The 12,347-nt window shown below is 39.5% G+C and overlaps 1 protein-coding gene across 1 annotated transcript in view; it reads left to right on the forward strand.

Annotated features, from left to right (window-relative positions):
• The first annotated feature begins 884 nt into the window (after positions 1-884).
• Positions 885-12,347, forward strand: part of SUSD5 (sushi domain containing 5) — a 38,985-nt gene continuing 27,522 nt past the window's right edge. The window contains exons 1-2 of the mRNA XM_054274289.1: positions 885-984; positions 9,100-9,277. Coding sequence (XP_054130264.1) covers positions 885-984; positions 9,100-9,277 — 278 coding nt within the window. The remainder of the gene's footprint in view (positions 985-9,099; positions 9,278-12,347) is intronic.

The following is a 12,347-nucleotide window of genomic DNA, read 5'->3' on the forward strand; positions in this document are numbered from 1 at the left end:
AGAATGAGGGACAGATGTCAGTTCTGTAAGTGCTAGTGGGAACTGGGGACTCCCTTCAACAGCTGCTTTCAGAGTGTTCAAACCGGACCAAGCCCATTTATCTGGAGCAGGAGTGCTGACAGAGACCAGCTGATGGACCTCAGCTTCAACCTGCAGTTCCTCATGGCCGCCCCAAAGCTGGAATCTGGAACAGCAGGATTAATCCTTCCCCGTGCTGCTCTTCAGGGACGCTTGGTCACCAGGGTCGCGTGCCTTTGTCACTTGTCCTCAGCCCTCACCTGAGCACCATCCCTCTCCCTGCAGCAGCCCCTGACCTCAGCAAGGCACTGCTGGCTGATTTTGTGTTGAGGAGAGGAAAATGCTCCCCACGCCTGCGCCCACCCCTCTGGAGATGCACAGCTGAGCCACAAACTCACCGGGAACCAGCACCAGCTATGGAGCAGCCCTTCTCCTCTCACTCAGGGACTGCTGCTGCTGTTGCTTGTCCTTTCCCCCCTTCTCCCTCCCTGCTGGCTTTTGCCTTTCCTCCACGGTGATCCATTAGGTATTTACGGGCAGGATAATGTGACTTTTCACACGGGCTCTCTGTGCGCGCTGCCCTGCAGACCGGGCTGGGTAAAGCCTCTCCCCGAGCCCAGCTGGCTGGACATCTCCCCCCACCTTCCCCTCCCCTTCACACCAGCCAAGCCAAGGATTCCTCTCTCCCTCCCTCCTTCTTTTTCCACCCCTCCCGCCTTCAGTGCAAACCCAACACGCAGGATCCTGCCGAGGGAAAGCGCTCCTTGGAATCATCACGGCAGACCCGGCTACGAAAGTGCAGAGGAGGAGAGAGAAAAAGCCTCGGCAGCCAACCTCCTGCAGCTGAGGGCTCTGGAAGCAGGGCAATGGCTCCAGGCTCTCAGAGATTCCCTCTCACCTTTCTCCAGGGCTTGGGATCTGTCTTCTTCTTCTTCTTACTTCAGATCATCTCTGTTCAGGCTGATGGTGAGTCTCCCATTCAGTTTGGGCTGGGTTGCTATGGCTGGAATGAGGGCTGTACGTTGAAATGTGTTATTGCAAAAAAGAAAAAAAAAAACACCCAAACCAACTTCTTTTTTTTTTTTTTTTTTTTTTTTTTTTAAATAAGAAGCTTAAATACACGCCCCAGTTTGTATTAGGAAACTTCTGATTCAGAGCTTTTTGAGACTTTACAAATATCTTGGGGTTAAGCAGAGAAAGGAAATAAGATCCCAGAAGGCTGAGATTATTTTATTACAACAGAATGACAGGATAGTGAACTTTTCCAGAGGAAATAAGAATAAAGAAGCAAAGCCAGAACACGACTAAGAAGGCTCAGCTATATTTTAGGAGACCTCTCCTTATAATTCAAAGTACCTTTTCTCCAAAGAACTTTCCTATCTCCCCACTTCAGGTGTGTCATTTTATATGGGCAGGTACCTGAGAAGTGAAAGACTTTGATAACCTCTTCTGTTCAGTGCCACACACGCTGAAAATGAGCACCCACCTTTCTGCACATGAGCTTCATCTGCACTTCCCTGCTGAGGGATGTGATCAGGACATGGATTTGGCTGAAGCACCAGCTACCAGTTACTCTGAAATGGGACTTTTTACTTGCTGATGGTGATCCTGAAAAGCTGCATCCCTTGAAAGTTTCCAGTAGCTTAACACCCTTTTAATGATTCAGCTCGTGATAATGATGATCAACTTGTCTGAGTTGGTCATCATTACTTTTGAAACAACTGTATGTTTTCCTGGGACAGCAATGCTGAATTGTCCACATTTTTCCACTTTCACAGCTGCAATAGATTTATGCCCAATCTCAGGATTTTTTAATTCCAATACCCTAATCCTTTACCATTGATGTTTCCTGCATTATTCCAGAGAACAGAACTTAAACATTATAGGGCAATAAAAATCTCTTCTTGTTTGTTCTCACAGTATTTTTCCTGTTTAACTTAAATTTCTTTCAGTTGGTGACAAAGTATGGCAAAGGAAAGGGAGAAAATTAATCTTGCCTGTATGTTTCTACAGCTTTGAGTAGAATGTATAAATGTATTCCATTTATACAACAGAGCCCTTTCTTGTAAAGTTTGAGAGTTACATTTCATTCAGCATAAAGGAAAAGAAATGCATCAGACAACTGCACTATGTTGCAATAGGCAAAACTGTGATTCTGTTTTTAGGATGTACTCCTTCCTCAGCAAAATGCCTTTGAAATGAGAAGAGAGGGGAAAAGCCTATCCATGAAAAGGGAATCTTCACAGAACTTGAGGGCGCAGGGCAGGAATAATAATTTCCCTTGCTAAGAATGCTTCACCTGAAGATCCCCTTGTTCTTTCAGGGGCACATTCCAATTTTTGTTATTTCCATAAAACTAATGAAATTAACTTTTTGATTCCTAAACAAGCATCTTCTAAAAGAGACAGGGAAAAAAGTTGAAGATCATTTTAAGGCAGAGGTCATGACAGATTTTAATTGTCATTCAACAGTTTGTCAAATTTACTTCACGTGTGGTAAAACATTCTTAGTATGAAAGGCAGAATATCTGAAATACTTTACAGTTGTCAAGCATTATTACAATAATGTGGTTTGCAATTTTATTTAAATTCTAGGTAGCATTGTGAAAGATGTGTAAGTCTGCTATTAACTTGATCTTCAGTGGGTTATCCTAATATTAATATTTGAGGACACAACTGTAGCACTGTCTTATAAGCCATCTGGGTTAAAACAGAAGAAAACACTGTATACCAGCTTTAAAATTCACCACTATGTATTTAAGAAAATCTGAGAGTAGGAATTAGGATTAATCCTTTCTTTTATAGCAGATTCTGGTCTGATCCAGTCAGAAATCACCTTCTCATTTTAAAGGTGTGGGTGAAACTATAATGGTGCTAGTTTCTAATACATGTTAATGTCACTTAAGTGCCAATGTTCTGAGTGACACATACGTGTTTGTGTATTTGTCGTTTTTAACTGAAGGTATCTGACTGTGTTGCAAACTGCTAAAGGGATTTCGAATATGTCTTGTAAAAAACCTGTGAAATTCAGACTGGCCCCTGTTACAGTCAAACCTCTGCAACTGGTTGCAATGTATTTCCCTAAGGAAGACTTTCACTTTATTATCTCTCACAAAAATCATGACAGGGAGTAGGCAATAAAACTGACAGCTGTTGTGGTCTGGTGAAGGTGTAAAACTTCAGAGCTTAATTGATCTCTCTTGACCATTACTTACCGTGGCACATATTGCTGTAGCACAAATAGGCTGCAGAAATACCCAGGCAAATGCAGAAATAAAATGTAGCTCCGTTTCGCTTTGCAGCTTTTTTCCCCAATTGAAATGATCTTGCTCAAAGCTGTTCAGGTCCAGGTCAGATGGACAGAAGACTCCCCAAGGGCTTGTTCATACTCTGAGGTACCATGGTGTGCCACTGCCAGTGCAGTTACTGGAGAATAATATGTGTTATTGTGGCAGTTCTCAATTGTATCACTGCAAATTCAGGGGGTTTAAATTGTTTTCCATTTGCACTGGAAAGAGAGAACGAGGATGTGACTTCCTGAATCCTGCACAGGAGTTGCCTCCAGTTTTTTTGCCTTCCTCTTCTGTTTATTCGCCTCCCTCTTCTGTTTTTTCGCGGCTCCTAAAATATCCATATGTATGAACCATATTTTTCTGCAGAGTACTTGTTCTCAGACAGAGCATGTCAGGAGAGGGTGATGGCAATTCATCCACCGCACCGAGACACTCCTGAAATGAAAAATGTGCTAATTTCAAAGCTTCACTAATTGTGCCAAATTGGAGCTGCTCTGTTGGCTGAATTTGGATCACATAGAGTCCTATTGGTCAAGCCAGTAGTCAGCATTGTCCATGCATAGTGCCTGCAGAGGTTGCAGGTGAAAGGATCCAGAGTCCATGGAGCTGGGCACAAATAAGATCTGAGAGACAAGCCTCTAACTAGAAACTGATGACGCCCAAAGTAGGAAAGCACCCCTACTAAAGTATTTAATTTGGCTTCTTTTGCATCATTTTTTTTTAAAGTAAAGGAAAAAATATATGTTTTTTCTCTTCTGCTGTCTCTCAATGCTCACATTTCTGGAGCAGGCGTCTGTCTACACATTTCATTCTCCTGCTTACAAAATAACGCACATTCATGCATGAACAATTCCAACTATTTGATCCTAAATTGTCCAGGAAAATCAGAAGCTCAAGCTGGGTTTAGCTGATGGGGAACTCAAAGAAGACATCTTGATTTTGCTATTTTTCTGATGATGCAATATTTTTTTAATTGAATAAGACATCATTCACTGTTGTTTCTCACAGAAATAAACTACACATTTGTGAACACTAAGTAGAATTAGTAATTAGCCAAATCTCTGTCTGCAATTGTAGAGTTACTGGATCTTCCACCTTTACACTTACAATCAAGATACATTGTTTCACGTATCCATAGAAATTAAAATTAAATTTCTCTAGAAGTACAGAAGTGACCTTTCCTTCCTCTGCTCTCCTTCATCTCAATTTGAAATTTTTAACATTCAGTTAAAAATGTATTGGACTCCACTTTTGCACATCTTTCACCAAATTTGTTTGGTTGAAACTGATTAAGTTTTATTATTTGAAATAGGAAGTATCATGTTGTGAGGTCAGCACACTGGGCATACCTTTTAAGTCCTTTCCTTTTATATTATTTTTGAGGGATGTTCTTACTTTAAGGTATATTTGACTATGCAGTTTTCTGTTCCTTCTTCAAGCATGATGCAAATCCTGCTGAAGACATGGGGAAATTTGAACTCATTGCGGTGGGCTTTGAGCTGTGCCTGTGCACCTCAGAAGAACTTCTTGTTGTATCTGTTTCTGTAAAAGAATAAATCAGCCAAACTCTTTTCTTGATAACCAATAGAATTCTGTTAAACCCATTGATCTTTTGTAAAATATAAAGAAACAGCTTTTGGACTGGTTTTATTTTTGAAGAACTCCTTTTTTGCACTTTCACATATCTGATTGTAGATGTCTCTTAAGTCTTGAAAGCATTATGAGGATCAGTTGTTATAAGCTGAGTTTGGCAAAATTTGGAGCTGGAAATAAGGTGGAGTAAGAGTAATGAACCATGGGAACAGTTTACTATAAAGTGTGCTGTAAATTCTCCATTACTTGGAGGCATTGAATCGTGACTGGATGCATGTTAAAAAGACAAGCTCTAGTTCAACCATGAGTTTTTGGACTTGATGGTGGAATTGCAAGGGGAAATCTACAGTCTGGTAATGTAGGAATTGAACAAGGTGATAAAAATAATTCCTAGAAGCCCTGAGATCTATGTCTCTGTGGGTATGTTTTCAATCAGAATAGAGTGGGGTACTCTTAAGTAAAAACTATATTAATCTATTGTAAAAAATAACTAAAACATTCTCAATAAATCAAAATATAATCAATGTTCTGTAATAATAGTGATCAGATAATGGCAGAAGATAGCAATCTAATATAGGCTAGTTATTAAAGAGGAAATCTCTTTTGTTTCAAGCATGAATTTTTCATGAGAACTGTGAATCCCACTGACAAATAGAGGTTGGAAGAATGATGTCTTATTATTTATGCCTTATCATTGAAGTGAAAAGCTTTATCACTTTTTTCAAATGGGAATCTAAAAGAATCTCACTGTGAAAAGAATCTTTTTCACTCTGAACCTGCTAAAGTCAACATGCTCAGTACGCATCCTGAGAAATACTACTTTGCATGGATTTTTAGCTTGACCTTGAAACCAAAGGGACTTGCATTGTTAAGAAAACTTCAGAAAAGTGTGTCATTTTGGTAACAAATTTCCACCCCCCTTTGGAGGTGAAAGTGTTATGGGAAACGAATGTTACAGGGCAGAAATGAAGTGACAGAGTTGAGAGGGAGCTGAGACATGGTGGCTGCTCAAAGGTGCCACAACCAAAGGCATACTACATTCTTCATGTACACGTGATCCCCCATCCTGTGTCTTATGGAAATACAGAACAGTCTCACATTTAAAACAGAATGACAACACATATCTTGATACTCTCTCAGAGATAAGACTGATTTCAACCACCCTAATATAAAAAAATGACGGCTATGTCATCAAGTATAAGAGACAATCCTTTTTTAGGAAACATTTCATTACAAGTACGCCCAATAAAAATGTTACAAATAATTATCCAGGACCCTTAGATTCCCTTAGACTGAAAATTATACCACTTTTGAGATTAAAAGTGAGAAAAATTTAATACATCCATATCTAGAGTATGTTAGCCATGGCACTGTAAGGTGCAGAATTCAGTGTTGCAGTCTTTTTTGTTTAAGGGGATTTCCTGTTTTCACGTGGTTTTGTGGTTTTCCTATTACCATGCTAGCCTGTCTCCTGTATTTTTTCTCTGTCAATGCCCCTCAGTAATGATATTGAGGACTCAGCTATTCCATTGGTCAACCATTTGATAAGTGAATTTTTCTTGCTATTGTATTTTCTAAGTAAGAAATTAGACAAAACAAAGGGCACATCTTCAAAACTGGGCAGATAGCCAGAGAGCTTCTAAAAGTTTGAAGAAAAATCACAGGTTGGTCTGGTAAACAGATTGGCCTTCTTTACCCACTTCTAACCAAATTCTGTCTAACCAGAATTTCCTATAAAGTAATTCACTGTAACTTCCCAACCAGTAAATCTTTCCTAGCTCACCTTATAATTCACTTGTTTGTGTAATTTGATCATCCCAGATACCTTTTCAAAGGACAAGACTCTGTGTTGACAGCATCTCCACAGTTTCTAGTAAAAAGTTAGTGTATCTTAAGTACTAGGAAACAGCATAACAGTAGTCAAGGGAAGCTGTCTCAGCCCCTGTCTTGGATAGGCTAAACTCCTTTAAAAATGTAACTCTTGCTCACTGGTAAAACAACTAAATCATTAACTAATTGTATCTAGATGGAACTCAAAGCTTGATGATATTCCTTTCTTTAAGGTTTCTGAGTGAAATACTAATAGCTAGAAAATAAGGGTTATGCCATGTCAAAATAACATTCACGATTTAATTTAGATGTTGCGCAAATTTGCCCTATATGTCTTTGACAGTGCACCTCAATCCTGACAGTCTAAATGTAGAATGTGGACAAGTTTTTAGCTGGGACAGAACCTGGAAATCATTACACTTAATCCCTGTTTTCCTTTAGGAGCAAAAGTTGTTTTGCCACTTAAGAATGGCTGTTCAAAACCATCAAAACCACCTCTCTGTTTATATTGTCTCTCTCCCTAGGCCATGCACATTTCACTGTGTCTGTCTAGGCTTTGGAAAAAGGAACCACATTGGTGTCATGTGTATTATTTGGGACATGTAAAGAATCCTGATGTTTGTGTACTCAGGGATGTAGAGGCTTGCTGCTTTCACTACTTTGTGTAAAACCCCCTGTTCTAATTACACTTAATGGTTTTGGTTACAGTGGAGAATCCAAAAACAATGTAACCTAGTGGTTATCACACTGACCAGTGCTTCTGGCTATATTCCTTGGTCAGCTACTGTTAACTGCCTCAGGACAATCGCTCTGGGTACTCTGAATTTCTGTTCCTTCTCATAGCTGCTTGTCCTGCTTATTTGAATTGCCATTTTCCCAAGTCAGGATGACTTCCTGCTGGGCACATGTAGAATTCCCACTGAGGTAGGAGTCCTCATTAGGACATGTCTACCCTTGTTAGCTAATGAAAACACAAATTATATGCTTGCTTGAGGGAAACTACATTTTTTGATGTAAGGACTGTGATTCTTCTAGTGGGTGTAGCTGTGCACAGGTGAGAACAGAAAGCTGTTGGGGGCAGTTCTACCCTGTATAAGTTGCCTGTATTTAGGATTAGAATCAGATTTACCAATTTGTTGAAAGAGTATGTGATGAGAGTGGCACCTGGTACAGAACCAGGCTGAATCAGTCTGAAGAATTCCCAATACTGGTCAATATCTCCTGTGAGTGTGAAGCTGACTACATAGCAAACACTGGGTATGTGCTGGAAGTTATGCATTCCTGTAACCACTACCACGAATCCCCTTTGGAAATAAGACATAAATAAGAATTTCCAGGCATTTACTGAATGAGTGGTGCTTAAAAAATTTCTTCCTGCAACTGCAAGCAATCATAGTCTGTACCTTTGAAATCTAGGAGGAATTCTGGGGGATGTTATCACATCCCTCAGATGTCATAGGAAAAAAGATAGTTATGTCAAATTAAATGTCAGCTGCAAAGTGTCTCATTGTTTATTTCTTTTACTGGAGCACCCAGCTAATGTGTTCATTCCATAACCCAGTAACTTCTCAAACTTCATTGCCAAAACCCCAACTGACCTGCTCCCAGTTGCCAAAACCTCTAACTTGCACCCTTTCAGCTTTCCTGGTATTAGATAAATTAAAGTAAAATAAACTGAACTGAAAATAAAAACAACACAAAAAATGTTATGCTAAATATGTTCTCATGCTCATTCAAAAAAATAAAAAGCCTTCCATTAATAAAAACTCTATCTCTCTTTCCAAAAAGACATGATAATGAAGCAGTCTGCATTTAGACACCAGATGTCATGGAATGACATAATTTTGATTTTAGAGAGTAAGTGTAAATCTATTTCTGATGTGAAAGGCAGGGCTGCAAAACTGGCTTTCAGGCATGTGCTTACTTTATGGATGTAGCTGTTAGAGAGTAACTGTAAAATGTTTAGTAATGGATTCCAGCATTAGTAGCCTACAGGAGCTGCTCTTTGTGATTTTAACTTTATATGTGCATATGAGAGAGTACCATGCTTTATCTCTCCAGATCTGAAGCACAGACCTACAGAGGCAAGGCAAGCTTCCCCTCTGAGTCAGGAATGACTAGTGCCATTCTTGCTTTTCCTATGGTGGACAAAATTAAAAGAAAAGCTAACACAAGGAGGATATTTACAGTCCTGATTAAATTAGGCTTAAAAAAAAAAAAAAAAAAAAAAAAAAAAAAGGTGGGCCATTAAAAGAACCTTAGTAAAAGCAGGAAGGCTTTATTTGGTGATAATTTGCAGTATTTCTGTTGAATATGTATTGAGTACAATTCCATGATGGATGACATGTCCTTTCTTGGTGTTGCAGGGAAAGTGTTTGCACTTGAGTCCAAGAACAACTCTCAGGGTCTGGATTTAGCTGAAGCTGAGAAAGCCTGTGTTGACCTGAGTGCTCGCCTAGCAACTGCAGAAGAGCTGAAAAGGGCTGTTCTGGACTGTTCTTTTGCTGGCTGCACCACAGGATGGCTCGCCAGCGGCTCTGCTGGGTAAGGACAACAGCACAACACCTTCTGGGAGCTATGAATGATGGTTGGCAAGCAAGTTTTCCACCTTGACTAAGATTTGCTGAAAAACACTGGCCGCAATTCAATCACCATGACATGCAGCTAAATTGGCCACTCTCCCCCAAGAATTAGTTTTTTACAGCTAATATTGCAGGTGCACAAGTATTCATCAGTCTCATATTATGATTTCACAGATTTGATGCAATTTCTTCTTCTTCTTCTTTCTCACTGAATTACATTACTGTGGCTCCTGTCCCCCTGGCTTGTAGTGGGGTGCTGAGCCCTAAAGAGCCTTGCAGGACACATTTCCTTGCTGAGGACACAGTGCTGGAGTTGGTGTCAGTGCTCCCACTGTTATTCTCCAGTCCTTCAGAAGTTCAGCAAACTAAACTTCTCATGGGAACCACGTGTCTGTCTAAGATATTGATGCATGGCTGAGCAGACAATAGGCATGTTCAAAAGGGCACAGAGGCACTTAGAGATGATTGCCCACATGTGCTACAGAGTTTGTTGGGAAAGCCCACCAGGGAAGTGATGTTGTCCCTCAATGTGTTTGAGGTAGCTCGGGTGACTCAATGTGGCACTAGGCTGAGCTTTTCCCTGCACAAAGCACTGTTGCCTCTGTGGAGACTAATTTAAAGCAGGAATGTAAATGGAGGGAATGTCTTCCCTAGTGTTGAGGGAATGTCTGATGTCACTGAAGCTGGCACCATACAGGAATTGCCCAAAAGGAGTATATCAAGTCTATTTTCAATGTTCAATGAGGATTAAGCTTTGTTTCATGAAAAAAAAATTTACAAACTTTAGCATATTATTAGATTTTGTGACAGTTGCCAGTTTTTAAAGCAAGCATTGGTGTTTCTGTATTTTTAGCAATAAAATTTCCAAAGGACAGAAAATTACTACTATTAATGAAATATTACATTGAAACTATTTCAAGGAAAAGCAACTATTTTCTCCAATTGTATTTTTTCCAGGTGAAAAAATTGTTTGAAAATTTATTTTTATGTACAAAAAAAAAAAAGAAAAAAAGGAAAAAAAAATTTAAAAATTTCAGAAATGTCTCAGGATAAAAGACAGTGATCTAAACCCCAAAAATATTTTTCCCAAGACAGTTGCTGAGATGTCTTGCAGGCTGACAAGCCAGGAAAACTATATAACTGTAAGAAGTCCATGGCAAGGTTGTTGCACGGGGTCTTTTATACAACACCTGTATTCTGGAAGTAAGGATGGGGAGAAGAAGAAATCATGGCTTTTTTTATCTAAGCAATACCATTAGTTAGTCCAGTGATATCCTCATTTAATTGCTACAGGCACTGGAGCTGTGACTATTAATAGATCAGCTGTGGACTGAATATTTTCAATATCAAAATTGTGATAAAAACACAGTGATAAAAACACGCCGTAAACATGGGAAGGAAATTAAGACTTTTCATCCATTCTAACTTTCTGTACTCCATTCCCCCAGTAAACCTGTCCTTAGCATGAAAGTTTCTAAACTATTTGTCGGAAAGAACCTTGTGGGGGCACATCAGCACACCATTGTTGTGCAGTCACCAGGTCTGACCTTCACTGGAAAGCTTCACCAGAGAGAAAAGCTCTTCAGAGCTGGAATTTTATACTCTGGGGCTATTTTACCCATGGCTGGGCAAGCACCAGAATGTATGTTACTTGGTTCGTTGAACTGGGTATTTTTGGCTCTGGGGAAAAATAGGAATTGTGTACTGCCTGAAAAGGCTAATCTCTTTTAACTGTAACTTAATGCAGCTCTGGAGAAGGAACTGAGCTATTGAGCTCAAAGGGTGCAAATGGGACAAAGCTGTTTAAGTTGAACAAGTTCAGCTCCAATACAGAGATTTACAGAGAAATTTAGATGAAAGGGTAAAATGATGCCAAAAGGAGTTCAATGATAATACATGCAGGAGGAACATGCAATCTACTTGAAAATATCTTTACAGGGTCTGATTTACCTCTGTCAGGTCAGGAAAGATATGAGGGCATTGCTATGGAGAGCACAAAGAAAACCTCTGTCTGACTGCAGCTGTAATAAAAAACAGACAAACAAACAAACAAGCAAATGTTCAGCAAACAAAGAAATTGCTAGAGCATTCATGGAATGGCATGAAAAATATGAAAAAGATATATACACGTAGGTCACTGTTATAGCCTCCTTTGGAATATTACATGTATTGTTACAGTGTCTTGGGAAAAATACTAAAAGGGCCTCAAAAAAGGGCTCAAGAATGACTAAAGTAATAGAAAATCTATTAACAAGAGACTCCAATTATTTTACTAAATTAGTTATTTATTTTTTAAAATTTACCAATTCAATACTTTGGGCATTTACTTGATAACTGGAAACATGACAGCAGGAATAAAGGATAGCTGGTACAGAAAAACCTCTGCACATCAGCTGATGTAACCCAGAGAAGGGAAAGCAGGCTTCACATCATGCCCACAAGTTAGAAAAGTATGGAAAATTATTTCTGAAAGAAAGGACTCTTTGCTGGGCACACCATGTGTATTTATCTTGATGAAGCTCCACATCTTTGAATGATAGGTGACCTCCCCACATATGGCAGGCCCAGAAACTTTCAGGAATTTATGAGCTGAATCTAAAACCTTGGAATCCTCCCAGCAGCTGACAGGCATCCAATGCAGATCACAGAGCTCCAGTCGAAAACTCTCCTGTATCCTCTTGGACTGTGTACATCAGAAAGGAGACAAATAGAAGGGAACATGATAAAAGTTCCTGATTTCAAGAAGAATGAGGTTTGGTTTATTTATTTGGTGCCTGGAAGGTATCCCAATCTTTCCCCTGAGGAAAAATGGATTAGACATTGGCAGTGGAAGTAAACACAAACAAATGATGTGATTGAAGCCATTACAGTGTTACAGATTTTCTGACATGCTTCAGCCTTCCTTTCACCACTTAGATTTAAAATTGACCAGGAGCTCTAGCAGACATGTAAGCACTTTTTCACTGCTAGATCCATTCTCCAGGTTTTGCACAAGTCTGTGATTTGTTCACTTCTGATGGCTATTTATGGTT

The sequence above is a fragment of the Melozone crissalis genome, unplaced genomic scaffold (assembly GCF_028551555.1).
Source record: "Melozone crissalis strain CALT ecotype California unplaced genomic scaffold, PUWL_Pcris_2 ptg000016l_1, whole genome shotgun sequence".
Classification (NCBI taxonomy): domain Eukaryota; kingdom Metazoa; phylum Chordata; class Aves; order Passeriformes; family Passerellidae; genus Melozone; species Melozone crissalis.